This window comes from Dermochelys coriacea, chromosome 3 (assembly GCF_009764565.3).
Source record: "Dermochelys coriacea isolate rDerCor1 chromosome 3, rDerCor1.pri.v4, whole genome shotgun sequence".
Classification (NCBI taxonomy): domain Eukaryota; kingdom Metazoa; phylum Chordata; order Testudines; family Dermochelyidae; genus Dermochelys; species Dermochelys coriacea.
The window spans coordinates 30,208,842-30,236,376 of NC_050070.1; the positions used below are offsets into that span (position 1 = coordinate 30,208,842).

The following is a 27,535-nucleotide window of genomic DNA, read 5'->3' on the forward strand; positions in this document are numbered from 1 at the left end:
ATATCTAAACTGCAAAGGATATTTATAAAGCCAGTTAATAGAGCAGATTAAACAAAATGAGGAACCCTGCTAAATCTGCCAGATGTTTTTCTTGATGAAGGAAATATTGCATCGGGGCATTTAAATGTTGTTGAATAAATTTGAATGTTATGGTCTGGAATACACTACTGCTATTTTAAGACAACTATAGTTATTTGAAGAAAATGCATTTTTAAAAAGGGAAATTACACTTTTCTAATTGGAGCAGAATGTCTTGTTGTCTTCATAGACTTTGAGAGATCCTTATTGGTATAATGCAGTCTTCACATTAAGAACAAATTTATATGTATTTCATTATCAAATGTTGCCTAAAAAATTCTTTTGAACAGCATCCTCTGCGGTATCTATTGCGACTTTTTTTTCTCCCATTTCACGTATTAGTAATGATGGAACAAAAAAGAAAATGGATTATTAAAAGTTCCACTCTGCTGGAGTTAGTGACCTCCCTTACATCCCAAGCTTCCCATTGATTCTCCACTTTTCCCCCTGGAGAGAGGACCTTCATGTTGACCTTTTTTCCACAGAGCTAGCACGCCTACTAAAATAATAGGCTCAGCACAGTGGGTGTGATTGTATGCATCAAGATTGAGAAGGATTCGTATCAGCAGTGGAAAAAGTGAGGGGTGTTAATTTTTTTTTTTTTTTTAAAACATGCTTTTTGGGAGGAGGAAGCATGAATTGAAAGTACGTTGATAGTCTAGCAAAACTGTGTTCAAATCTCACACGTTTACTATTTAAATTTTTTAAATGTTTCCAATTACCAGCTCACAACAGTGTGCTTTTCCTCGAATGAAAGTATGTGAAATGCACACAGGCATCTTAATTAAATGAACAGGTCAAAATGGGATTTAACATAATTGCCCAGTGAGCTAATAAATTCAAGATCCAGCTGAGTGTAAAAGATTTGTTTGATTTCTAGCATTATTAGGTGAGTTCAAAACTATCCATCATGTTTGGCTTTTAATATATAATCAGCTCAATTTGTCACATTTTGAAGCAGTTAAACTAGAAGCCTCTAAATTGTTGACCTAGATTTAATTACCTAGATTGTAACTGTAGTGCTGTCAAAGAGTATACAGGGTTATTTCTGTTTGTACTACAAGCAGTAGGTTTGACTGTGCTCTCAAGATGATAATGTTTAAGCATATTTGGCTTCAGTGTTGTTTATTTACTTTCATACTGCAGTAGAGCAGCAGATGTGAGGAACTGGCTGTGCTTTTATCTTTTGAGTGTATGTATAAATTCAGAACTCTTCTTAACATGCCTACAGGTTTTAGGTCCTGCCCCAAGATGGTGCTCATTCTTGGACAACTTGACAGAAGAACTGGAGGAGAATCCGGAGAGCACAGTTTATGATGATTACAAATTTGTTACCAGAAAAGACCTTGAAAATTTAGGTAAAATTTAAGAGACCTTCCCCCCACCCCTTTCTTTTTGTGTGTATGTATTTCTTGTCCTCTTTTCCTTGCTCAGTTTTAAAACACTCACATTGCTGCATGTTGCAGGTCTGCAGTTTGGGTGTGCTGTATAGCAATAAAAGGACTGTTAGAAAGTTACTCAAAGTAGTTCTTCCCAACTCTTGCCACAGTTTCTAACATGCCAGTCCTGATTGCCCTAATTGGTGGTAATCTTTGTCAATTTAATGAGAACCTTTGCTCACAGCTTGTCTCCTGAGGAGAAGGTTGATATACAGTGATTTAGTGTGTCTGAGGAAGTGCTTTGAGGTTCTTTTAGCCCAGCGTTTCTCAAATGGCGGCATGCAGCCATCCCTGCGGCCAGGAAGAGCGGTGATGCAGGGGAGAGGCAAAGCATCGGCCCTTCCCCACTCCTTCCCTGTTCCTCCTGGATGCGCAGCCCTGCCCAGCACCTGGAGACAGGTGCGGCAAAATGTTGCAGGAGCACGATGAGTTCTCTACTGGGGGGGGCACAATGAGACTTTGGGCATGTCTACACTTACCTCAGGAGCGATCGATCCAGTGGGGGTCGATTTATCGCATCTAGTGAAGATGCAATAAATCAACTGCCAAGCGCTCTCTGGTCGACTCCAGTACTCCACCGGAGCGAGACGCATAGGTGGAGTCAACGGGAGAACGTCAGCAGTCGACTTACCGCAGTGAAGACACCACGGTAAGTAGCTCTAAGTATGTCGACTTCAGCTACGCTATTTTCATAGCAGAAGTTGCGTAATTTAGACAAAGTTAGCTTCCCTTCCCCCCCCCCCAGCGTAGACCAGGCCTCAGGCTTCAGCCCTGAGGTGCTTGGGAAGCAGGTTCCAGTGGCGGGACTTAGGAAGCCTGGCTGCGTGGACCAGGGCTCCAGGCATGGGGCTTCAGGTGCCAATACCCGTCTCCAGCTGCAGGGTTTCAGGTGCTGACTCCCATCCCCAGCCTTCGGCCATGGGACTTCAGTTCAGGCTCCAACCCCTGGCCACACGGCAGCAGGCTCCAATCCCCATCTCCGGCCATGCAGCGCCGATCCAGTGCCCCGACCCCCGATCCTGGCAGCAGCTGCTGGCCCTGGGCACCAATCCCCGGCCATGTGCTCCGACCCCCAGTCCTGGCCGCTGACCCTGGGTGCTGACCTGAAGTGCCAGCTGCATGGCAGCAGGCGTCGCTCTGGGTGCCAATCCCTGGCCCTGGGTGTGCGACGATCCCAGGTGCGCAGCAATGTGTGCTTGCTTTGGCCTTGTGGCGGTGGGCACTGACCCCCACATCCGACCACGCGGCCTCAGGCTCTGGCCACGTGGTGGCGGGCACTGGCACTTTGCTCCAGCGCCCTGCCTCTGCCCTGCAGCTCCTGCTCTGGATACAGTCACTGACTCCCAGCTGCACAGCAGCAGGTACCAACCCCCGGTTCCAGCCACGCAGCTGCGGGGCTCACCACCCACCCTCCTCTCTCTCATCCATGCCCTCTCTCCATCACCCCTGGACCCCACTGTCTTCCTGGCCCTGCATCCACCCCTCCATCACCCCAGGCCCCCCGCTGCCTTCTCCAGCCCACATCCATCCTACCTTGTCCCCCACTGCCTCCGTCTCTGACTCTCAACCTGCCCCCAATCCAGGGCTTAATTTGTCCTGAGACTTGCTGAGAAAAGTGATATTAACAAAAATACAAATATCACTTTTCACTGTATTATTTTTATTGAGTCTGCAAAAAAAACCCATACATAAATAAATTACAATGATGTGGATGTGTATATGTGCTATTGATTTGTTTTTCCTGAAGTTAATCAAGTATTTTAGGAAAAAGTATCAGTGCTGCCACTGTGAGGCCACCAAAAAATTTGTTGCGAGAACCCCTTAGCCACACAATGAGAAATACATTTTCTCGTCTTTCATTTCTCGGAAAGGAAGAGAAGTTGTTTCTACTTTTAAATATTTATGAGATGCTCAGATACTGTGGTGCTGAGGCCATAGTAAGTACCTTGATAAAGGAATCCACTTGCAAATGGTATCCTCAGTAAGGAGTATATTTTGGACTCTTATACAATGAGATTCATACAAATGTCAATGGAAACTTATTTTTATGGGCTTTTTTATGTGTACACCACCCATAACGCTTTATCTTCATAACATCACTGGGAGATAGGGAGGTATTATTCCCCCCCCCCCTTTTTTTTTTATTTAACAGATGGGGAACTGAGGTACAAACTAATGTCTGGTCTACACTTGAAACTTAGGTCGATATAGCTACAATGCTCAGGGTTGTGAAAAATCCCTAGTCCTGAGTCCTGTAGCTATGCCAACCTAATCCCTGGATAACACACAGCTAGGATATAGAAGAATGCTTCCAGTGACATACCTGCTATTGCTAGGGGAGGTGGAGTTCTTACAGCTATGGAAAAACCCCTTCTATCACTGTAGTCTCTGTATACACTACAGGGTTACAGTCTCAGTGCCATAGCTAGGCTGCTATAGCGCTTGTACTGTAGACATGATCTTAGCAACTTGACCAGCATAATACAAAAAGTTTGTGGTAGGCCCAGGAATAGAATCAGATCTCTAAGACTGTGTCTACACGACAGAGCTTACAGTGGCACAGCTGTACCCATGAAGCTGCGCCACTGTCCTCTGTAGCATGGGTCACGGGTCACTTGGCATGGGTCACTGCTGGAGGATTCTCTGCTCCTTGAAGTCTTTAAACCACAATTTGAGGATTTCAATAGCTCAGACATAGGTGAGGTTTTTCTTAGGAGTGAGTGGGTGAGATTTTGTGGCCTGCATTGTGCAGGAGGTCAGACTAGATGATCAGAATGGTCCCTTCTGACCTTAGTATCTATGAATCTATGAATCTATCTCCCACGTAGCCATTTTATGCCGATGGGAGAGAGCTCTCCTGTCAACATAATTAAACCACCCCCAGTGAGCAGCGACAGCTATGTTGCACTGTGCACACTTATGCTGGCAAAATGTATGTCACTGAGGGTTGTTGTTTTTTCCACACTCCTGAGCAACATAAGTTTTGCCAACATAAGTGGTAGTGTAGACATGGCCTAAGACCTAGTCCAGTGTCTTAACCAAAAGGCCATTCTTCTGTGAATTTGGAGAGGGTTCAGAATGTCCCTTTTGAGCAACTAAGCTGCAGTTTGGGATTTTCATTAACCTGCAGAAATCAAATTCACCTAGGATTGACAAACCAGGTTTATTGGGGCATCTTGCACCTAGAACTTACAGGTATTACTGTTTTGTACCATTAGATGTCAATTGATGTAGCGTCTTTTGGAGCTATACATCTGTATAAGCTTAAGTCCTTTCTATGACTAGTAGCAATCAAGTTTATAAAATTTAGTCCTATGTTTTACAATGATAGCATTGTTTTTTGAACTCAGTCATTTTTTTCTCTTGAAGATACTTGTGTCTTGTTTTTAAAAACCAAATTAGTTTGGGAGATAAGAGAGAAACTTGGTGTAAATCTCTTATTTTTGAAATTGTCTTTTAGCCAAGATTTATTAATTTCTGGACCTATTGGATCTGTAGGTAATGTTTGCTTTAAAGAAAAATTCTCCTTTTTCTTAACTATACAGAGTTGCCTGAAGATAAATACTCTCTCAATCTTCTCCCATTTGGAGATTTTCATTCTTTATTTAGGTTAGGGCCTAGGGTGACAGTTTTATGAACTGCTGTGGTATTTATATCTTTCAGCATATCTGTATATGTGCTGTATTTATATCTTTCAGCATATCTATTCTTCAAAGGTAGTGACCCAAGGCAAAAACTCTTAATTAAAACATCAGTATGCCACACCAAAACCTGTAAATTCAAATGTGTATATCAAACATGTACATACCTTCAGAAAGCTCTCTCCTCACAAATAATGCTTCTCGGTAAACTATCCATAGATTGTGGGCTAGTGGGCATCTTTAAAAAGTGCGCACTAAACATTTACTACAGCAAAAAGAAAAGACTGTTTCTGTTGTGGAGCTGCTCAAATTCTTTGCTAGCTTAACATAATGGTTTGTGGTGCTACAGTCTCGATAGAATGGACATGAATATGGTTAAGTTTGATGCTTCCAAATCAGTACCGTTGTTTTGCTTTAGTCAAGTATTCAGTCAGCTTAACTGGGAGAATTTCCTATATCCTACTCTCCTTTTAAGTCCTCTGATAACATTATGCTGTTTTGTTTTTGTTCCACCTCTTCTCCCACCCCCTCCAACACCCCCAGGCCTTGCCCATCTCATTGGATCACCACTGCTCAGAGCATATATGCATGGCTTTTTCATGGACATACGACTCTATCACAAGGTAAATAAGGTTAATTCATTAAGGCTGATTCTTGTTTTGGTACATTTTTGCCATTATGTATACTATATATTTACTAATTTATATATTTACTCCTTCATTATTTGTTTCCTTTCTTTAATGCCTTCTATTTGTGTTTAAAAGGTGAAAATAATGGTCAATCCATTTGCCTATGAGGAATATAGAAAAGAGAAAATTAGACAAAAGATAGAAGAAACACGTGCACAAAGAGTTCAACTAAAGGTAGAATCCTATTTATGATGATTAAACTTTTAGAGACAATTGTTCATATGGAATAATGTAAAATAACTATACCACAGAGCTGTAATTGGATTAGGAGTTTATGGTGTTTCGCCTCATACATGAGTTTGTTGTTACCAGAGCCATGAAATCAAATTGGAGCCTCAATCTATATACCTCTTTTATATGGAACTGTGACATTCACATGTATATGGAACCCAATTTGATGAAAAGAAACTGAGATGAAGCAGTAGAAGAAAAAGGACACTTTAATTTTGTCATGCTTCAAAACTTCCACAGACTACTCAAGGCATAAAGCTTGCACTTGTTTTCTACTTCTATATGTAAAACTGGAGGTTTACCAAATGACACAGATCCTTAAAATGCAGTTATGCTCTGAAAAGTGACTGTTGAAAATGGTATCGTGGCCTTCCATGTTTGTTTATCAAGGCTTTCCAGATCAAATCTGCTCAGCATACAAGTAGAAAGGAAAAAAAAAAAAAAATTCCACCCCCAAACTATCTGTCCTGATATCTTATCCCTGCCAAGGCCAAAGATGCTTCAGCATTTCAGTACAACTCTACCAATTCCTTTGAACCAGTGATCAGAGGGAATATACAGCTTCTGCAGCTTTCTAGGTGCTGTGTTAACACTGCTTTTGCCCTGTGGTTATGGCAGAGGAATGACCTCTTCTGAAACCGTGATATGGCTTCGCAGTCAATAACTAGAACATGAAAACATGGTATGCTGTTTGCCAGAAGACTCAGTACTGCTTTGGAGACCTTGACCTTTCTTATTAACTTGACAGGGAATAGTCCTCTGACTGTTTCTATGCTTAGGTCTTAGGAAGCTGTTAGTTTAAACATTTTTTATAATAATGTCTGTAACTGTATTGGATGGGTAAACCCAGTTTTTCATTAATTTGGGTTAGACTTTGTGATCACAGTGAGGAAAAAAGTAGAGATGGTAGAGATTATTATTTTTGTCCTTGGAACTAAATTCATGACTGTAAAATGTGTAGTGTAGCCAAAATTTCTTGGGCACGAAAGAATAATATACTGATGAGTTCTACATTTCCTTTTCTTCATTAGAAACTTCCAAAGGTTAATAAAGACTTGGCACTCAAGCTGATTGAAGAGGAAGAGGAACAGCAGCCTACTAGAAAAAAGAAACAAAAGGTAAAACTTTATTTAGGAGGTGTCCAAAACTCTACAGAAGCACCAGGATAATAAATTGTTCTGTGTGTTCATTATTATAAATGGTTAGGCAGATTCGTAGGTCAGTGTTCCTTTGGTTTTTAGATGATCATACACTGAATCTTCTAAATAGGTGGCTTTCCAGTGGAATTCATCAGTGCTAGGGAATCAGGAATAGAGTGCGATAACATATGGCCAATTGTATAACAAACCTATAATGGCGAAGCTCTTGCTCTGGAGACGAGGTGAGATGGAGAGTCCAAAAACACTCCTACTTTTGATCAGTAGAGTATCAAAATAATAAACCTAACTACTTACTTACTTCTCTCTCTCTCTTTCTCTCTCACCTACAATGTGCGAGGCATTGACAATATTATAGGACGTGACAGTTCTTTTCCCAAAGAGCGAACAGTGTAAATATTGTACTTTGTACTCTGATGCAACAGTAACTCTTGTACAATTGACACTGAAAATGCCATACCCGTTTTAGATACGGGCAAGTCTAAACAAATGTTTAGTATCTGGCAGAAGAGAAAAATAGCATATTGCAAACCAATGGTGGAGCTGTGTAACACCTTTTGACGGCTCTTTCCAACATGGGCCATATAAAATCTGCCCTGACACCCTCCTGGTATGCAGCAGAGACTCCCTTTACTTTATATAGATGAGAAGGGTGACTGAGCTACAACGGAAGAGCATTGGAATTCATATCGTTAGCAGAGAAAACATAAGGTTCATGTAGTGTCTGGTCTGGTGAGAGTTTCTGGCTCACAAGTGGGATCGTCGGAAGAGAGAAAGGGGTGAAGAGGTAGATGGTGGTGGTGCAAACTTTCTGAGTCTCTATCTAAAGTCTCAGCTTTTACTTTCATAGTATATTTGTTTGGAAATATATATTATACACTGTGCATTAAAGTAGAAATAAAATACCATATAAAAATATAGGTTCTGAATATTTCCCTGAAACAATATTAAGGATTTTACCAAGGACAGGTGATTTAGTTTTTGTTTGTTCTGCTGTTTATTTTTAGCCAGACATTTGTAGATACTAAGCTTCTCTAATTTAAACCTATCCCCTTTTATGTTTTTTCCTTTCTAAGCAGCTGTGAAAACAAATAGTTGGACCAGAGAGAGCCCTCCTGGTAGTAATTTTGCAGCTGCATCAGACAAAAGGGTGTTGTTGTTTTTTTTTAATTAAAAGAGAAACGTCTTGAGGAAATCTTTAATATGAAGCGTATTAATACTAGTTGAAATTATAAATTCCTTATGCCTGATCCTGGATCCAGTAAAGTCAGTGGCAAAACTACCATTGGCTCCAGTGTTGCAGCATTAGGCCCTTTAATGAGACAGACAAAATTGTCTCTTTCCTTGCTATGTTTGGGATTGGTTGGGGGGGGGAGAAGGGGAAGTATGCAGGATGCATAGAACCCTTGGGGGTGGGGGGAGTCGTAAATATATTTGATACTAAAGCAGTCTTATAAAATATGAATGGAAATGCATCTCTGTGGAATTATTGTTTCATATGTGATGGAACCATCCTGGTCAAGCAGTTTTTTCCACCTGTAAACACGGCTGACTAGCTAACAGATGCTGAGGAATGTCCAAGTTCACATATATTCAACACATTGCCGATGCTAGAGTTGGTTTCATGAAAACGTTTTTTTTGTGTCAAACGGTTTCATTAGGACACAGAGGACTCTTAGATCTAGAAAAGGCGATATCCTGTTTCAGTACTAAGCACCTGTCCTTAATGATTTCAAAAATAAAAATAGACTATTTTTTAATTATTTTGTAATCTCAGCAGTAGTAGTGCATAATGACATGTCATAACATAATGTAAAAATAATAAAAATGAAGAAAAAACATAAAATAAATTCTCAAATAAATATTTGAAATTCCCAAATGAAATTATCGGACCAGAAAGAAATTTCAAATTTTAAAAGTCAGAATTTCCCATGAATTGGAAAGTTGGAGTTTTGACCAGCTCTAATAGACACTTACCTTGAAATATAAAACATTGGACCTGAGGTTCCTATAGTTTGAGTAGCAGAATATATATTGTTAACAGATGTGTCAGAATAGTTTTTGTGATTTATATGAAAATAGTAAAACCATACTATAGATAAATTGAATAGATCTTGATGTAAATGGTCTGGGAGAACCAAGCAATCAATACTTTATATCCAGTTGTCTTTTCTTACTTAATTAAACCTGAGTAGTAATTGAATGAGCTTCACATTTTAAATCATTGTACCAGCATTTGTTTCCAAATTTTGTAACTAACTCTTGTTTTTCTTCTCTTTTGTAGAATCTGCCTAACATTCTCACTGATGACCGGTTCAAAGTCATGTTTGAAAACCCAGATTTCCAAGTGGATGAGAAGAGTGAAGAATTTAGGCTGCTTAATCCACTTGTTTCTAAAATAAGTGAGAAAAGAAAGAAGAAACTAAAGATTTTAGAACAGCAAGAAGCACAAGAGCAGGTAAAACTTTTTCCTTCTAGGTTAGGATTACTTATAGTTCTTTGTTTTTTATTACAAGCATTCAGGCTTTTCTTTTGTAACCTTAGAAAGGAGAAGAAAACAATGGAAAATTATCAATCTGTCTATAAATGAGTGTGATTAAGATTTATATACATAACTTAAAATTAAATTGATATTAATGTCTAAATATACTAATTTATTATTATATCTATCACATAGTGTGTCTGTGAATGTAATTAGAGTTTACTCTGCATGCTGTATTTGGTTAATGTATTAGAATTCTAGTTCTCTTCAAATTAGACATATGTAGAGATTGTCACGTACTCTAATTGGGCAAATAGTTTTTTAAAAAAATCAGTTAATGGTTCCTTAGAGTAACTATTTTTGTCTGCAGGAAGAGGAGGAAGAACCAGAAGGAAAACCAAGTGATGCAGAAAGTTCTGAGACTTCAGATGATGAAAAAGGCTGGGTTGAAGAGGTCAGGAAACAGCGCAAACTTCTACGCCAAGAGGAAAAAGTAAAACGGCAGGAAAGGTTGAAGGAGGATCAGCAAACAACGCTGAAACCCCAATTCTTTGAGATTAAAACAGGGGAGGAATTCAGAAGCTTCAAGGACTCTGCCAAAAAGCAAAAGTTAATGAAGTAAGACTAACACTTCAGTTTAATGAAGTTTGGTTGGCTTGTTCGCAACTGTCTTTTTGTTATGTGGGCCCAGGTTATTTTATTTAGCAGGCACAATGATCCTGGGAGCAGTTTCTACAGCCAGACTTTTGTAATTAGGGGGCATAATTTGAAGTGACACTCATTTAATCTCTTATTCCCTTGTTATGTGAATGTGGTATGTGTATTCCCTGTGCCTTACTTTAAAGGAAAAGAGTAAGGGTTTGACACTTTGAACTAGATTGGGAGGTCCTTACCCCACACTGGTGAGAAGTTTCTCATATAGATGTTAGTGGGACTACTCCATGTGAGCATCAGTTCACCAGTGTGAATAAAGGGTCTTACAATTTCACCCTGTGTGATCTCTCTCCATTAGAAAACATAGAATACCCCATGATTTCTCCATGCTTACAAAGTAAACCTCTCTTTGCTGGGCGGGGACAGTAAAAACATCTTTTGACCTAGATAGGTCCAAAATGTCTGGATTCTATTAAAAAAAAAATGTATTTTAGTTGTCAGAGTTCTAGTCTCCAGGCTTTCTTCTTGCAGTGCTAAAAGCCATGATTAAATATTTTGTCTGAGTTTCATATTTTTTTTTGTATATAGTGTTGTTGTAGCCTTGTTGGTTCCAGGATATTAGAGAGACCAGGTGGGAGAGGCAGTATCTTTTATTGGAACAACCTCTGTTGGTGAGACAAACTTTTGAGCTGATACAGAGCTCTTCTTCAGGTCTGGAGAAAGTACTGAGACTGTTACAGCTAAACACAAGATGGAACAGGTTGTTTAGCATAGTCCCCAAATTGTGGGTTGCACTCCCCTAGGGGACTTGGAGGAACATTTGGTGGGGGAGGGGGGCGTGGCAGGGCCCAGAGCAGCCCCCAATGGGGGGCAGGGAAGCACGCATTTTAAGGGATTATTCAAAGCGAAGTGGCCGGTTGACACTTTTCTAGTCACGGGGTGAAAGGAGACAGTAAAAATCATGGACTGAATAGAGAGACTGGATTTATGGCTTATTACAACTATCTATAACCCACTAAGCTGCCTCCTTGTTTTTTTTCCTCCTTCCTTGCCCCATGACAGGAGAGGTGTTAAATACAATTTTGTGTGTATCCTTTAACTCAGCTGTTAGCTAAAGCATTAGGATTCTGTATCAAGAGCATTTCTGTCCTTTAGAGATGCCAGAAAGTGTCCTGATTTTCCAGGTGTTTCCAAGTGCCAGGCATTCTCATTGACCTCACTTAGATATCCTCAGCATTTCAAAAATCAGACTTTTATTACAATTTTATTATTATAGTAATATATTTTATTATATATTATATATTTATTATATATTATATATATTATATTATTATAATTATATTTTATAATTATTTTTTATTATTATTAATTGGAGAGCTGTGCTGAAACTAATTTAAAAAGCCTTGAAAGACAGCAGCTGCTGAGATAGATATGTCACAGCATGCCAAGTGATCAGCATAGCTCTGACTAGAATGAGTGCTATAACAAGAGGGCGATTATACATGCCAAAACATTTCCCACACAAATAGTGAACAAATGCATCCATCCTAATGTCTGATGATCATTTTGCTGCTGTTCAGATTGGGCAGATTTGTCAAGATATCATTTTGTCACTCAGCTGCACGTTGATGGGCATTTTAGAAATTGTTAGGTAACACAATGATGTGTATTGAAAGGAAACACTGAACCCAAAACCTTTAGGACCTGTTCTTTTTTGGGTTTTTTTTTTTTAACTGTAAAATTGGTTCTGTAATATCAACCTTTGGATTCTACTATAAGCACTATAGAAATCCCTAAGATAGAAAACAATACAAGAAACAATTTTCTTATGGAGTACTATCTAAAACACTTGGCATCATAAAAACTCTGAAGTTCATATGCATATGGGGGCGTTCTTTGCTCATAAATGTTATCAACATGTGTGAAGAGGCCAGTGCTCAAAAATCTATGCAGTTGGAGGCCAGGTTAAAGAACGTTGGGAAGAGACCAACAATCTACATGTTCTGTCTGTAAAGTGACATACACATCTTTGGCACCATATTATAAATCCTAATTGAGATTAGTACTTTAACCTTTGTCTGTTCTGCAGGTGTTGCTTGCATTTTCCCTGCTCACTTCTTATTAGAAATTTTACACATGGCAGATTTGTGTTCATATCTTTATTCAGCGTACATGTTCTGGATGCTTCAACTCCTTATCTAGAATCTTCTTCAGCTTATGTATTAAGTTTTCAGTTTATTTGCTCCTGGCTGTTTTCCTTCTTTTCATTCCAGGGGATGGGGCTGCTTTTGTGCCCTTTTGAGTTTTTCAGAGGCATACAGTTTGTAATGCAAGGTCACTGGGTGCTCTGTCAGAGGGGAGTGGATTGTATGCATCTTTGTTTTGCCACTTCAGCCAATGATCTGAAAAGTAGAACAAATTGTGATCAGGTGGCATGTGCTCTGATTTCCATTGCAACAGAGGCAGAAATGGGAGCACGTTTCACTATTGCCAGCCTACTGTTTTTGTAAGTGCATGCAATGACCTCTGATTAAGGTGTTCTATCCCACTGAAGGAAACTTTCAAATGCTTCCTTGATCTTAAATGAAATGACTGAGGAGCAATTACAAACAGACGGGAACCTTAACTGTAAGCAAGTGGACTGAAAGATTCAATTAACAAGCTAAAGTCAGCTCTAGATAAGACTGAAAAGTTCAGAAGAAATTAATACAGTGCAACACAGCAGAAAAGAAATTACTGTGGAAATTAAATAAAGAATCTTCTGTGTGGATGTGCGGTTGGGTGTGTGTCTGTGTGCGTGTGGGTATATTCGTTGTCTGTTGTAGAGGAGAAAATTGATGGCAAATACTGTAGATCTCTTCATGGGATAAAGGATACCAATGATGACAAACTGAATAGACTTCAAAAATGCTGCCGTATGGAAAAAGTGCCTATTGTACTACCAGTGGGCATGATGTTTTACAAACTTAAAACAAGAAATGATCCTACCATGTGGGGCTTAGGCAAAACACAAATAAGACATAGTGACATGATAGCAAATGAAATGAAGAAGAAGAAATAGGATAATTAAACAAGTGAAATGGACTAGAGTGCACATCGCATCCTTTTCCTTTTTCAGTGAGCTGCTGTTGTCATGCCATGTAAAATTCTTTCTCCATGGAAAAAAATGTTTAAATTATAAGTTCTGTGAAGAGTGATCCCATTTACACTCAGCCAAGAAGCATTCAAACTGCACATGGGGTACTCCCCAAACTTTTCCAAAACCTTAAATTATCAGCTGCTGTCAGTTTATAATACTGTATAGCTGATCTGATGCAAAGCACGATTTTTCCTGGTCTGTGCTTTATCATAAAGGCACAGTCATCATAGTATCAGCTAGCTTTATTATTTAGAACCATGTTTGAACATGGTAGAATTTTGTAAAGAAGACTAGCCCTAAAGAGAAGTCTACTGGCCCTATATCATGATAAATGCTCAGCATTTTTATGCTGACTCTTTGAGCAATGTACTGAAAATTGGAAAGATTGTAGTGGCATGTATCATCTGGTGATTCTGGCATGTTTGTCTTTGATTTGATTTAACCAATTTAAAGAATGACGGTCTGTGACCAACATAATTAAGTACCTTAATGCCTCCACTACCCACTTAATAGCAAAGCGTTCTTTTTTCTATAGTTGTATAATGTTCCTGGGGAAACAGTTTATGACTTATATAAAACTGGGTGTTTCTTTGTCAAGTTCCTGACTCAGCGCTGCTCCAAGCCTAACTTCTGAAGAATTGGTGTATACTTAAAAATGTCTTCATAAATTCAAGGATTTTCAGGACAGGAGCATTCTGAAGCATATTCTTAAATGCAGCAAAGTCCTTAAGATTAGTGTCTAATGACATTTACATAGCGAGCAGACTGAGCTCAGAACCAGTACTCCATCCTCATTCTACTTTGACTTGTCAGCCATGTTTTACACTGTTGACCAAGTTCTTCTTGAAATTCTTCTTTGGTTCCATGACACACTCTCCTGCTTCACATCCTACCGCTCATCGCTCCTTCAGAGAGAGGATTCTCCTTATCCCCCACTCCAACTTTTTGTGGGGATTTCACAGGACTCTGTCTGTAGTCCTCTTCTCTTCTCCCTCTACACCTTATCTCTGGGTACTTTATTTGCAAACAAATTCAAATACCATCTCTGTGCTGACAACTTCACAGATCTATCTATCTACTCCAGGTATGTCTCCTGTCCAAATTAAAATCTTGGCCAGTCTTTCTGACATCTCCTCATAGATGTGCAGCCATTAGCTCAATTTCAGCATGGCTAAAACAGCTCTTAATTTTCCCCTTTCCTTTCCCTCCAAAACTAATCAAAGCAAAACAACCAAAACCCTCCCTGCTACTGCCTTTATTGGTCACACTGGACAACACCAACATCCTGCCTATCGCTCAGACCCACAACCTGGATGTCATCTTCAGTTCAGCCTGCGCGTGAGGACATAGACCTCTCTCTGTGGCCAAAACTTTCAGACTCATTCTGTGTAATATCTCTTAAGATACAACCTTTCATATCCATCTCCTATAGCTAAGACTCTCGTCCAGACTATCATCATATCATGTCTTGAGTACTGCAGCATCCTTTTCTCTGGGCTTGACAAATGCAGTTGTGCCCTGCTCATATCCATTGAGAATGCTGCTGCAAAGACCATTTTCCTACCACAGTGCTTTGACCATGTTTTCCAATTTCTTTGCATCAAATATAAGCTGCTTGTCTTCACTTTCAAGCCCTTCCCAATCTATCCCCACTCTATCTTTCATTCTCTGTCAACATGTCAGTGACAGCCTCCATCATCCGCTTATTAAAGTTTCAGATAAACACCTTTGTGTCTTCTCACATGCTGCACCTCCTTAAAACTCCTCTGCTCTGATGCCTGCAAAAACTCCACAACAATTAAGCCGCTGGTGTGCTGAGATCAGCCTATTCTGCTGACCATTGTTTCCTGGTGCTCCCCTGTCTGTCTGTATCCATCTGTTGACTCCTGTCTTACATTTTGTTTCTGCCCCAAAGAGCTTATGATCTGTCATCTTTTTCTGTCTTTGTACAAAGCCTAGCATGATGGGATCCTCGTCCTTGGCTGGGACTCCTACATGCTATGGTAATACAAATAATAAATAATAATTGAACAGCACTCTTAGTGTACCCGTTGGGCCATGTTTTTGGAGGAGATAAAAAGTATGTTTCCTTCCCCTTTGCTATGGATGGAGTAGTTGTATGTCACAACATAGATGTTTAAGCAATATTTTTGTGAGTATATACCACACAGATACATATATGCACTACCTTATTTATAGAATAAAGCTATTATCCCATAGCATTTTCCTACTATCTCCCCCATATTAATTTTCCTCTGACTGAAGCACCATCCAAGCAGTCATGCTAAAGAATTGCTGGGTAGCAGCCACATTTCTCTCATTCACTTTCAAAGGGGAGAAAAGTGAACTTCAGTTTAAAGTAGCAATGCCGCTACACTGTCAGTGACTGATCTCCTGCCATAGTTAGCTCTGAGGCTTAGCTTGTCTTCTCAAATAGCACAGATGGAACAAGTTTTTACAAGTTCTCACTGAAAAATATACTGGAGGAAAACCAGAGTCAAAATAGCTAGTCATGGGGGGTAAAGCAATTCTTGACAATAATTTTGTATAGTTCATTTGAAAAAGCCTTTCATATACATACATTATTTTTTAACCAATATCCTGCAAACTCCCCTGGCTCCATACTGAGGGCCCAGTCTTTCAGCCATTTGTCTGTCTGTTTTTTCCCTTCATAAAAGTAATCTGTGAAATAGATACATCAGTACCTTGCTGCTGATTTGCACAAAAAAGGCAGTCTCTCTCCCCATCTCAACAAAGATCTAATAGTGAGATCATGGATTTCTAAGACTTCATTACAGTTATGTTAGAGCATTTATAATGAATGCTATTTAAAAGTAAACTACAATTGGCATACTAAATGATGCATATTGCATAATAAAGTCTAATCTTCCTTATTGATTGGTCATTTAGGCCCTGTCCTATTTGCAGTTAGTATTACAGTACTGTACTACATAGGGCCCCAATCATGGATCAAGGCCGCATTGTGCTAGGGACTGTGCAAACACATAACAGACACAGTCCCTGCCCCAAAGAGTTTAGACTCTGTGTCAATGGGAGAAGGAGTCTGTCCACATAGAGCTGCTTATGGAATCAGGGTCTTTCTTGCTAATTCAGAAAAATTCAGTCATTCACAAAGGTCTTCCATTCATTAGTGCAGAATCATGAGGTTTGACTGTATTTTTAAATCTAAACCTATGATAGGTATAGAATATTTTCTCCTGATATAGATGTAGGATGAAACTTTTAGAATCACTTACATTGAGCTGCCGTACTGCCAGTGTTGTTTTAATCAGCTCGGGTAGCTGCTACAAACAGGGGAGTCAGAAATGCCAATTATAATGGGGAAAAAAAAACAAAATAAATATTAGTAGAAGTAGAAGGTAGAAAGTATTTTTGGCTTTAGAAACTAAGGTTGCTAAGCAAAATGGGTGCATTTTGCTTTAAAATGCCTGTCTTGCATTTTATTTAAGATCAATACACTAGAATATCTACTGCAACTGAATTTCTTGGCACCTCCAGATATTCCATAGAAAACTGTTGTCATAGCACATGTTGGTTCAGTGGGAATGGCATGGACTAATTGGGTCTGATTTGTGTCTGAACTAAGGCCTGAATTTAAAAATTAAAAAAATCTGTCAGAAGTTGAAAAACGGCTGTACAATGAGCAATACTTGAAGGGAATAACTGAAACTTGCTTTTCATTTGTTTTGACTGCATGTATGTTGCTTAATAATTAGGTGCAGAATGACAGAAGTACAACCCAATTGCAATTTTTTGCACGTTATAGGATTTGACTGTTTTGTAGAGTTTGTGATTTCTTCTGTTTGCTATTGTAAAGACTGATAATACAATGTGATGGTGACAAGAATAGAAACAGGCTTTTCTTTAATTGTTCTCTGCAGAAAAACTCTTGGAGATCGTTTGAAGCTTGAAGAAAAGCTTGGCACACTCAGTGTATCTGATACCACAGTAGGCAGTAAACAGATGACATTCAAATTAAAAAAGGTGAGTTAAAAAAAATCTTCTGTCAATAAGATAATGCACAGGATGATAAATTTGTCATCTGAAAAAACAGGGAGCCCAAATCAATCCAAAACAGATGTGCCTCTCAATTTCTTCATAAATTGACTGCACCTTTACTTTTTTGCACATCCTTGTGTGTGTGGGCAACCCCATCATATTGTGGTGGGAAACACTAGTTCCCTCTCTTAGTAGATCTGTAGCTATATCATCCAATGCTAGCACCTTGTCAATTCTCACAGTATTGGGTTTGATCAGTACTTGATTCATAGGCAAAAAATACCCAGGATGCTGAAAGAAGTGATGATGATGTCCTGTAGGTGAGAGTCTTCCCTCTGAGTTATTAGTGATGGGAGTGCCTCATATTGATAAAACAGAACTCCCGACGACTTTGATCACTGAAGTTCCATGGCACTATTAACAAGAATAAGAAATGTAGTTCCAATGTACTTGCCAAATTACAATTTGAGTGAGTAACTGCATTCTTCCCACCTAACTTTCCCAAGCAATTTCAACTGGATGGTGTTTTCGTAATTTCTTTCCAGAAACAGTTGTGTAGTTTCTAAAAAGCTGTTTCACCCTCCAGTGATTGCATTTTCAGGGATGGGGAGGCAAGGAGGAGGGAAATTGATTGCGTATGTGTTTACATATTCTCTAAACCACTTTGGGATCTCTGGGAGGAAAAGTGATACACACGTAAAACATGGTTGGAGATGGTGAAAGATAAAGATTCATATTAGTTGATTCTTCAGCTGGTGAAATCTGTTTCAGTTAAAACTGGTCTTCCTCTGGGCATCCTCATCCATTTGTGTTCAGCACCTGTCAATTAACTCTTATCGTGGAAGTAAAACTACAACAGTGTGGTCAGAATGTCTGAAGTAGTTATTAGAATGTGCCACCTTGGTAATTGGGACACAAAAGGTTAAGTAAACCAAAGTCACTGGAATTTCTTATTGTACTTCCTATCACCAATTTTTCACACGCGTTTCTCATCAACATTTCTCTGTATTCACTTTGGAATTTAAAATGTGTGGACTTCGGAATAAGTCACAGATTCCAGTGAAGCTCTGCAAAGGATCACCATTTCAGGAGTCTTACCAGCAGGTGTAATTGATACAGTAGCTCCTTACAGCTAATTAAATGAGTGTTGCAGGGCTTCCCAGGTATACCCTTTTTATAGTAGCTTTAAATTAGAAAACGTTGAGACAGAATGCTTCCTTCAATTGATGATGGGGAACAAAAGAAAGATCAGCTTCCATAAAGATTTTTGGGGGAGGGGAAGATTTGGGAATAGTTGGAAATGCCATTCTGGATTTGATCCCAGCAGAATCAGTATATTATTTTGTTACAATTCTGTTGCAAGTGACTCCATTTAAAAGTTCAGTGTGGGTGCTTTATTGAATATACAAATGTACACAATTTATAATGATATAAAAAGGCCTAGTTAAAAGTAAATATGACACACAGTTCAGTGAATTTGGGCCCCCAGTCTCCTCTCTGTGAGGTGGGGAGAAGAGAGATGAAGAAAAGTAAAATGGGATAGAAAATCCCCCCTTTTCCCTGAGCCAATCCCACTGTAGTCCATGGGAGCCGAAAAAAAGTAGGGCTGGAAAGGAGCCATGTCATATGATATGATCTTTTCAAAAGATGAAGAGAATGCAGTTGGCAAGCCTAGAGGGAGTTTAACACTGCTAGGACCATCATTAACTCCTGCCTTTCATTGTCCCATCTCCAAGGTTTGGATGCAGATATGATGTTCTTTTTGGAACAGGGCAGAAAAGTAATGCATAGCCTTCAAAAGAACAGCTATACTGGGTCAGACCAATGGTCCATGTGGCCCAGTATCCTGTCTTCCAACAGTTGCCAATGCCACATGCTTCAGAGGTAATGAAGAGAACAGGGAACTATTGAGTGATCATCCCCTTTCGTCCACTTTCAGGTTCTGGCAATTAAAGGCTTAGGACCCCCAGAGCATAGGGTTACATCCCTGACTATCTTGACTAGTAGCCATTGATGGACCTATCCTCCATGAGCTTGGTTAATTCTTTTTTGAACCCATTTATACTTTTGGCCTGCACAACACCCGTTGGCAACGAGTTTGACAGGTTGACTGTGCATTGCGTGAAGTAGTACTACCTTTTGTTTTGTTTTGTTTTTTGTTTTCAATCTGCAGCCTGTTAATTTTATTGGTTGACCCTTGGTCCTTGTGTTATGTGAAGGGAAAATAACACTTCCTTATTCACTTTCTCCACATCATTCATGATTTTATAACCTCTATCATAGCCCCATTTAGTCATCTCTTTTCCAAGCTGAACACTCCCAATCCTTTTAATCTCTCCTCAGATGGAAGTTGTTCTGTCCCTCTAATAATTTTTGTTGCCCTTCTCTGTGCCTTTTCCAATTCTAATATATCTTTTTTGAGATGTGGCAACCAGAACTGCATGCAGTATTCAAGGTGTGGACATAACATGGATTTATTAAGTGTCATGATATTTTCTGTCTTCTTATCTATCCTCCATGGGTTTGTATTTTTAGTTCTTGTGGATCAATGTAGTTTGGAGGTTGAACAGGTTTTGGTACCTGAGTGGCTCTGTGGTATCTGCTTCCCTCCAAATCCCAACTTCCCCCCACAGGAATCGATCATTGTTAACGTTGAAAAGTTTATCTCCTGGTGTTTCCTAGATGGTCTGTCTTTTTCCATTGTTTTTACTGTGGGGTCCACAATATTGTCCAATGCCTTTCAATTCCAATTGTTTGCAGTGCTGTTGTAGCTGTGTTGTCCCAGGATATTGGAGAGAGAGGGGAGACGCACAGTAGTTGAGATAATATCTTTTACTGAATCAACTTACAAAGGGTTTTCTTCAGTGCTGGCCTTCTAATGTCCTTCATAACAAGTGACATTTGATTTAATCAGTAAAGTAGCATTTCTAATGTGCTGGATAAAGAAGTGAAAGGGACTGTGTGGAAGCAAAGTCTGGTCATCAAAAGAAAAAGCATGGTTCAAGTCAGTTCCATATTAACAAGCTAATGCTTAAATCAGTGCAACTTTATTTTCTAAAAAGTACTTTAGAATGCATTCTGGACAATGGTAGGAAACCCCTTTTTATAGTATCACATCGCAAGTTTGATATCTGCTTATAGGGTAAGAACAGCTGATATAAATTTAAAAGTCCAAAAAGCAATAACTTTTGGTAGTATAGTAAGTGTTGCAAAGAAATACTGTGTGGGGATTTAAGGTACTTAAGAGAGTTTCTTGAACCAAGAAATGTATTAAGGGTTTTATGGGGTATTCGGATGCTCTCCAGGAAAAAAATTTAAAATGCAAGAACAGTCATTGCAAGTTATTTAAAAACAATTATAATTTTGTTTTAGGAGAGCTAGCACATGTTATAAAGACTTCTATTAAATTAGTCAAAATGGAGACAGCTGAACAGTTAAAGCAAGGGGAATCTCAGGGTATGTTGACACTGCAGTTAAAAACCTGTGGCTGGCCCATGCCAGTTGACTTGGGCTCAGTTTACGGGGCTGTTTAATTGCAGTGTAGATGTTTGGGCTCAGGCTGTTGCCCAAGCTCTGGGACCTTCCTACCTCGCTGGGTCCTAGAGCCCAGCTCCAGCCAAAGCCCTAATGTCTACACTGCAATTAAACAGCCCCTTAGCCTGATCCCCGTAGCCTGAATCAGCTGTCACAAGCCAGCCACTGGTTTTTAATTGCAGTGTAGACATATCCTTAGTAACTTTTTTTTTTTTTTTTAAGAAAAATCTTTTTGGATTAAATTGATCAGTTAATAATATTCATCCCATGCTTTGTGTGCCTTTCAACAATCAAATTGTATTACTTTTTTTTTTCTTATTAGTGTAAAATGTAGCTAATGTACCAAAATGCTGAGTGGTGTAGTAAGTAAGTTCTTGATACACTCATAAAAATATCTATGAAACTAAAGATACATAACTGGAAGGAATAAACTTCTGAATTAACTGGTTCATATACATTCAAAAAAGTGCTAAAAAGCAAAATGGCATGTATTGATTTAATGAATATAGAAACTAGTTCTTTCTGCATCTCCAATAATTGGCTCTTCGCTGCAGCAGACAAAGGTCTACTGGCTAGAAGCCAAATCTAGACACATTCAGACTAGAAATAGGGCACACATATTTAACCATTGGAACCACTTACCAAGGGTCATGGTGGATTCTCAGTCACTGGCAATTTTAAAATCAAGATTAGATCTTTTTTTAAAAGATATGTTCCAATTCAAAACAGGAATTATTTTGGGTAAAGCCTCTGGCCTGTGTTATAAAGGTGGTCAGACTAAATGATCATAGTGTGGTCCCTGCTGACGTTATCATTTATGAATCTGAGTATGACACACGTTTGATGATTAATACAATAATATTAATACAATGGTTAGTACAGTGTCCCTTCTGTGTTGCATTGCATTCCTGACAGAATCTGAATAAAAATAATTCAAGCTTCTTGATTTATTTTTCATGTTATTTATGGTTTGACAGATATAAATAATCTTATAGCATCTAAAGTATACTAGTCCTTTTACAGCACACAGAAAAGATATTTCAGTGCTTTGAACGGCTTCCAGTCAAAGGCCCTGATTTTGCAGTGTGAGCCCAGTGGGCAGATTTCTGCTCTCAGGTGGATCATAAGGGTCCATTCATATTAAACAGATTGCAGAAGCAGGGCATAAATATTCTGTATGCATAACTATTAGGTTTGCTTTGGTTTTATTTCCCTATTAATGTGATTTCTCTCCCCCCGCCCCTTCTCTTTTGTGTATTTCCATGACTTATTGGTGGTGATATGTATTTTGTGCTCTAACAGGAAATCATTTCATTTAACACTGTGAATTCACACTCTAGTGAATTTCCAGGATTGCAGCTTATTGCTAAAATACAAAACAGGTGAGGTTGTGTTAGTGCCTCTGCCTCCTTCCGATGTGGGTGGAAGAGAAATTGTCACCACTGTATAACCCATCCCTGTTCTGGCTTGCGTGAGTCTCTTTGGGGCATGGGGTTATGCAGTGCTCCCCAACTGGCCCATGGAGAATTGTGCATGCTGGCCTCTCTGCCCATTACTCCCTAGGCCACATTTTGCCAGTCAGTTCTTGGGCTGGCCCTACAAAAGTGCTGACTAGTGAAGCTCTACTATAGTTTCTTGTCTTATAAAGTAATACCTAGTTTTCTTTTCCTGAAGTTACAGATATGATTTGTAGAGAGGCAGTTTAATTTGCACTGGGTAACTACATGCCTGCCTTGTTCCTGTTTGTCCTGAAACGTACAGTGTGCTTTTAAGGTTTTGTTGAGCTAGTATTTTGTAGTCAATGATAATTGAGAAGGAGGAATAACATTATCAACAAAGCACAGAAACATGCCATGTTGATACAGAAATTTAATCAATTTTTATGTAAACACATGCCTAGTAATGTAATCAATAGCAGAGCTATTGTGTAACACGATACAAGTTTAAAAATACAAAACAAAACAAAAAAAAAAACCCCTTTGTTTCCTGGGAGTTTCTCTCATTTGTCTTTTGAAATACTTGTGTGTGATAGCCATCTTTAGCCAACAGAGGAACAAACCCTTCTGGGCTTGAACATGAGTAGGTGGAATAGAATACTGCAATGAACTGTAAACAGTGTGTCTCCATTCTGAAGTAGAGGGGACATCAGGAAAGCACAAAGTAAAAATCTTATGTGTGTTTGGAATGTAAATAATTTTGAGTTCAAACTAGAGAGGCAGAAGATTTGGAGAACAAAATGACAAGATTTTTTTTAACCATTACATTAAACTGGGTGCCTCTAAAGTACACCGCATTTTAAAGCTGCAGTGCTAGAACCTAAAGATATCATGCTGAACAAACTGCTATAACCTCACCTTAATGGTAACATTTTTACCATTAGAATTCTCTGCTGGAAACATAGCTTTTTATGCTCAAATAACATGATGGATGCATGTATAAGAACCTTAATTTTACACAAATTCATGCAATGCAGATAAAATAAAAAACTTCATTTCTGTGGTACCTGAGTGCTTGACAGTTTAATGGGGAAAGTTTTTGTAAACTGTAAATATTGCACATAAATTATCTTGTTCCTTTTCGTGTTTATGTCTAGAACTGTGCAGTTTTTACTACATGTAGCTCAGGAACTGTCCTGACTTTGTTAATGTTGTACCATTTTTGTGGGCCAGTTGGAATTCTAACTCAAGTCTGTTTTGTAAATATTCTAGTCAGGGCAGCAGAAGAAACAGCAGGAAGCTGAGAAGCAACATCATCAGGAGAGGAAAAATATCAGGCGTTCAGCAAGCCACCTCAAGAGTAAACGTGGTAGAAGAGGACCATTTTAATTGCGTCTTAAAGAAGCTGGTTTACTTTCACTTGCTACCTGGAAAGTGGGACTTTATAGCACAGGCATTCTCCTTTTTGTATCTAAAAGGTGGACACAAGAAAACTAGAACCTGTTAAACTGTATGTGAGCTAATGAAAAGTTCACAAAATGCTTGGAGTATTTGGAGAAGACTCCAGGAGGACAGTGTTACAAACTCAAAGTCTTGGTTTTGACTTGTGCGTGGAGCAGCAGTGACTGGTTATTGTGTAACCCTGGATGTGATTTATATGAAAGTCCTGTCTGTGCAAACAGGACCTTTATCTGTCTCTTTAATTTGAGAAACTGATTTTTTTTTTTTAAGCATCATGAAATGTTCACTGTTTAAATGTGGATTGAAAAGTTTTAGGCTGCTAAGACCTGAGATCAAGGCTTAAGTCATTTTTCCCTATAGTAGCTGACATTATAAACACACAAAATAGGAATCACCGTAGCTTCGGGTATTGCTGTTGTCCAGATAGCAGATTAAATCACACACAGCCCTGACTTTGGTATGTACTGGTAAGTAAGGCCGTAATTCAGCAAAGTAGTTAAGTACTTAAATGTCTACAAGTTGAAGTCAATGAGACTAGTCGCATGTGTAAAGTTAGGCACATGATTAGTACCTTGATGAATCGAGGCTTAAATTAGGAAGTGACCAGTATGTTCAGTGCTGTGTGAACATGGGGCCTGATCATGCAAACCCTTCATTTATGCAAGCAGTCCTTACCCACATGAATTAGTACCATTAACTTCAAATGTTGCAGGAGTGGAATCATGTCAAGGAACATGCTGTAAATGGGATGTCTATCAAATGCTTTAAAGAGAACTTAGTTGTAACTTTAAATCCTGTACTTTTCAACCGGGGTGAAATTAATTTCAGTGCAGAGAGGGCAAATACAAGGCTCTAGGCAATGGAATGAATTCTGCCTTAAGTGTTTTGAATCTTAAAATAATTTATTCATCATTTAAAAAAAATCTGATACCTGTTTGGCTAGTCCAAATAAATTGTGAACTTTCTGGATAGAGCTAGTTTTCAGAATTTCCTTAATTCAAAGCACTGAGCAGTGATCTTCAAACTTGGGACAATGAGATCATCTAGCCTGATTTCTATATAACACAGACCATATAACATCAACCAGTGATCCCTGTATTGATCCCAGTAATGTGTGTATGACTAAAGGATATAATCAAGAAAAACATCCAGTCTTGATTTGAAGACATCAAGAGATGGAGAAACCACAATTTCCCATGATAGTTTTTTCCAATGGTTAATCACCCTCCATTAAAAAGTTATGCTTTGTTTCTAATTTAATTTTATCTTTAACTTCCAACTCTTTGGTTCTTTATATGTTTGCTTGTTTGTTTGTTTTTTGGTGATGTGGGTGGAGTGCAATATTAAGTACCAGGTATTTTATGTCAAGTCGCCTTTCAGTCTTCTTTTTGATTTGAGGTCCTTCAGTGTCTCTGTGACAGAGTGTATTAGGCCCAGAGGCCCTCGGCTGGAGGCCTCAGGGTCCTACCACACCCTGTCCCAGAAAGGAGCAGTAGAGAAGTCTTCTAGCCTACCTAGAGGGGCTGTGGGGGATGCAGCTAATTGGAGAGAGGCTGCAGGTAAGCAGCCAATCAGGGCCCACCAAGGCCATATATAAAAGGAGCTGGCTTACAAGAGACAGTCAGTTGCTGCCTGGAGCTGGAGGCATGAGGGCTGTTTCCTGGCTGATTGCAGGAACGGCAGGACCACAAACAGATTGGTTGCTGGCAAGATCTGGGGGAGCAAGAGGGAGCTCCTGGCTGGCTGCTGGGACTGAGAAAAAGACTTCAGCGCTATGGAGTTACTTTCACTCCTGCATATACACCTGGTTTCCCACTGGCAGCTTGGAATAATCGCCCAGGTCTCCAGCGGTGATTTAAAGGGCCTGAGGCAGCGGCAGCCGGAGCCTCGGGCTCTTTTAAATCGCCGGCCCAGAGCAGCTGCTCCCTTTGCCCTACCATCAGCAGCCGGAGGGGAGAGGGGGAGGCAAAAGGGGCAACAATGTTAAAGCGTTGCCACGGCAGTGCTTTAACCATAGAGTTATTATGCCTATTAAATAAGTCTTCGGACTTCAAGAACTGTTCCGTCCTCCAAAATTTTCAATTCCTGAAATGACAGAGAAAGCTTCTGTAGTAGGGTGAGGCTACCAACTTCCCCACAACTCCAGTTGCAGAGCCTGGTGGGGGGAGTTGTGATTTTTAACTTATTCTCTCAGAACTTCTTTCATTGTGATTAAACCAGCTGTGCCTAAGGAGTTTGTGCCCTCTGCCAATATATTGAAGTTCAGTTTTCAAAAAGTAACATTTTCTGCCCTTGATATTCCAAAATGATTTTTTTTCTGTGCTCTGGCACTGGGCTATTTGAGACAACCCTCTATGTCTTGTCCTATTCCAGGCCCCTCACTCTCTACAAGCTATAATACCGCCAAAGCTCCCCCACACTGCAGAAGCCAGGCTCCCCATAGCTTCTTGCACCGTTACAAGAGGAAGCGTTTCTGTGTACTTGTGTTGACATTCTGGCCCAGGCCAACAGGCAGGTTGAGTACCAAACGCAAAGCGACTTGCAGCAAGAGGAAAGATATGGTGAGAAGCAAGTGGAATGGCTCAGATGCTGGTTTGGCAGCTTGAGCACAGGGTAGTAGAACAGGAGCAGGCATTTTTTTTGCAGTTCCTGGAACAGGAATGGCAGTGAAGGGGGATGATAGAGTGCACCAGAGAAAACTGTGTGAGCAGCTGCTGTCTCTAATGGTCATAAGACATACCCCTCTGCAGTAACCTGGCCTGCATTCCAAGAACAGCTTGGACAATTGCATGGCTGGGTGGGCCATGCAATTGGGCCCTATGAACAGTGGGATAGGGCAAATGAACCCCATGCAGTCCTCAGTGCTGAACCCCCTCCCTTGTGGATGCCTCCCCCCTTGCTCCAGCCTCAAGTGTATGGCAAAAGTGGAAGGAATGGAAAGGAGAATGGGAGGACAGGGGACATTCAGTAGTAATGAGGGGCGGTGTCTTGTACATCGTTCCACTGATTGTACTTGTTTGTGCTTGGTTACTTTAAAGCTTTTTGTGTTGCTGGTGTAATGGCAGCTGGCTTGCCAGGCAGTGGTTTAATAGTGTACTTTTCCAATAGATGTGGGAAAAAAATTATAAAGAAATTTTATTGCCATCATTGCAACATATCAGCTAATGTGTTTTTTGGGTAATAAAGATCAACACATGATCAGGGACAATTTGGGGGCTGTATGCAAAATCCATGTCTCAATACAGTTTTATATACATAAATCCATACGGTTTCCCCTTTGCGCCCCCCCCATTTCATAAGCAGTAATGTCATTCAGAAATACAGTGCAATGCAGTCAACACCCCGCCCAGACAAACAATCAATGCCGCCTCCTTCCATTGGCCCATGCAAACATCCCTGATTTCTGTTGCTGGATTGCATCCAGCCCCAGCTGTGGTAGGTGCACTTTCTGGCTCAGTACCAGTTCAGCTGTCCCTCACTGTCATAGGTCCATTCAGCTTCACAGACTGTGCAGAGCACAGCAAGCTACAGTAATTCAGACAGCATTGATGACACTGAAATCCCTACAATGGCT

The 27,535-nt window shown here is 39.7% G+C and overlaps 1 protein-coding gene across 2 annotated transcripts in view; it reads left to right on the top strand.

Annotated features, from left to right (window-relative positions):
* Positions 1-24,934, top strand: part of NOL10 (nucleolar protein 10) — an 84,582-nt gene extending 59,648 nt beyond the window's left edge. For both annotated transcript variants that reach the window (XM_038396545.2, XM_043510245.1), the window contains 8 exons: positions 1,310-1,436; positions 5,702-5,781; positions 5,923-6,021; positions 7,110-7,196; positions 9,520-9,693; positions 10,088-10,335; positions 17,413-17,515; positions 23,773-24,934. In XM_038396545.2, coding sequence (XP_038252473.1) covers positions 1,310-1,436; positions 5,702-5,781; positions 5,923-6,021; positions 7,110-7,196; positions 9,520-9,693; positions 10,088-10,335; positions 17,413-17,515; positions 23,773-23,889 — 1,035 coding nt within the window. In that variant the 3' untranslated portion in view covers positions 23,890-24,934. The remainder of the gene's footprint in view (positions 1-1,309; positions 1,437-5,701; positions 5,782-5,922; positions 6,022-7,109; positions 7,197-9,519; positions 9,694-10,087; positions 10,336-17,412; positions 17,516-23,772) is intronic.
* The last annotated feature ends 2,601 nt before the right edge of the window (positions 24,935-27,535 follow it).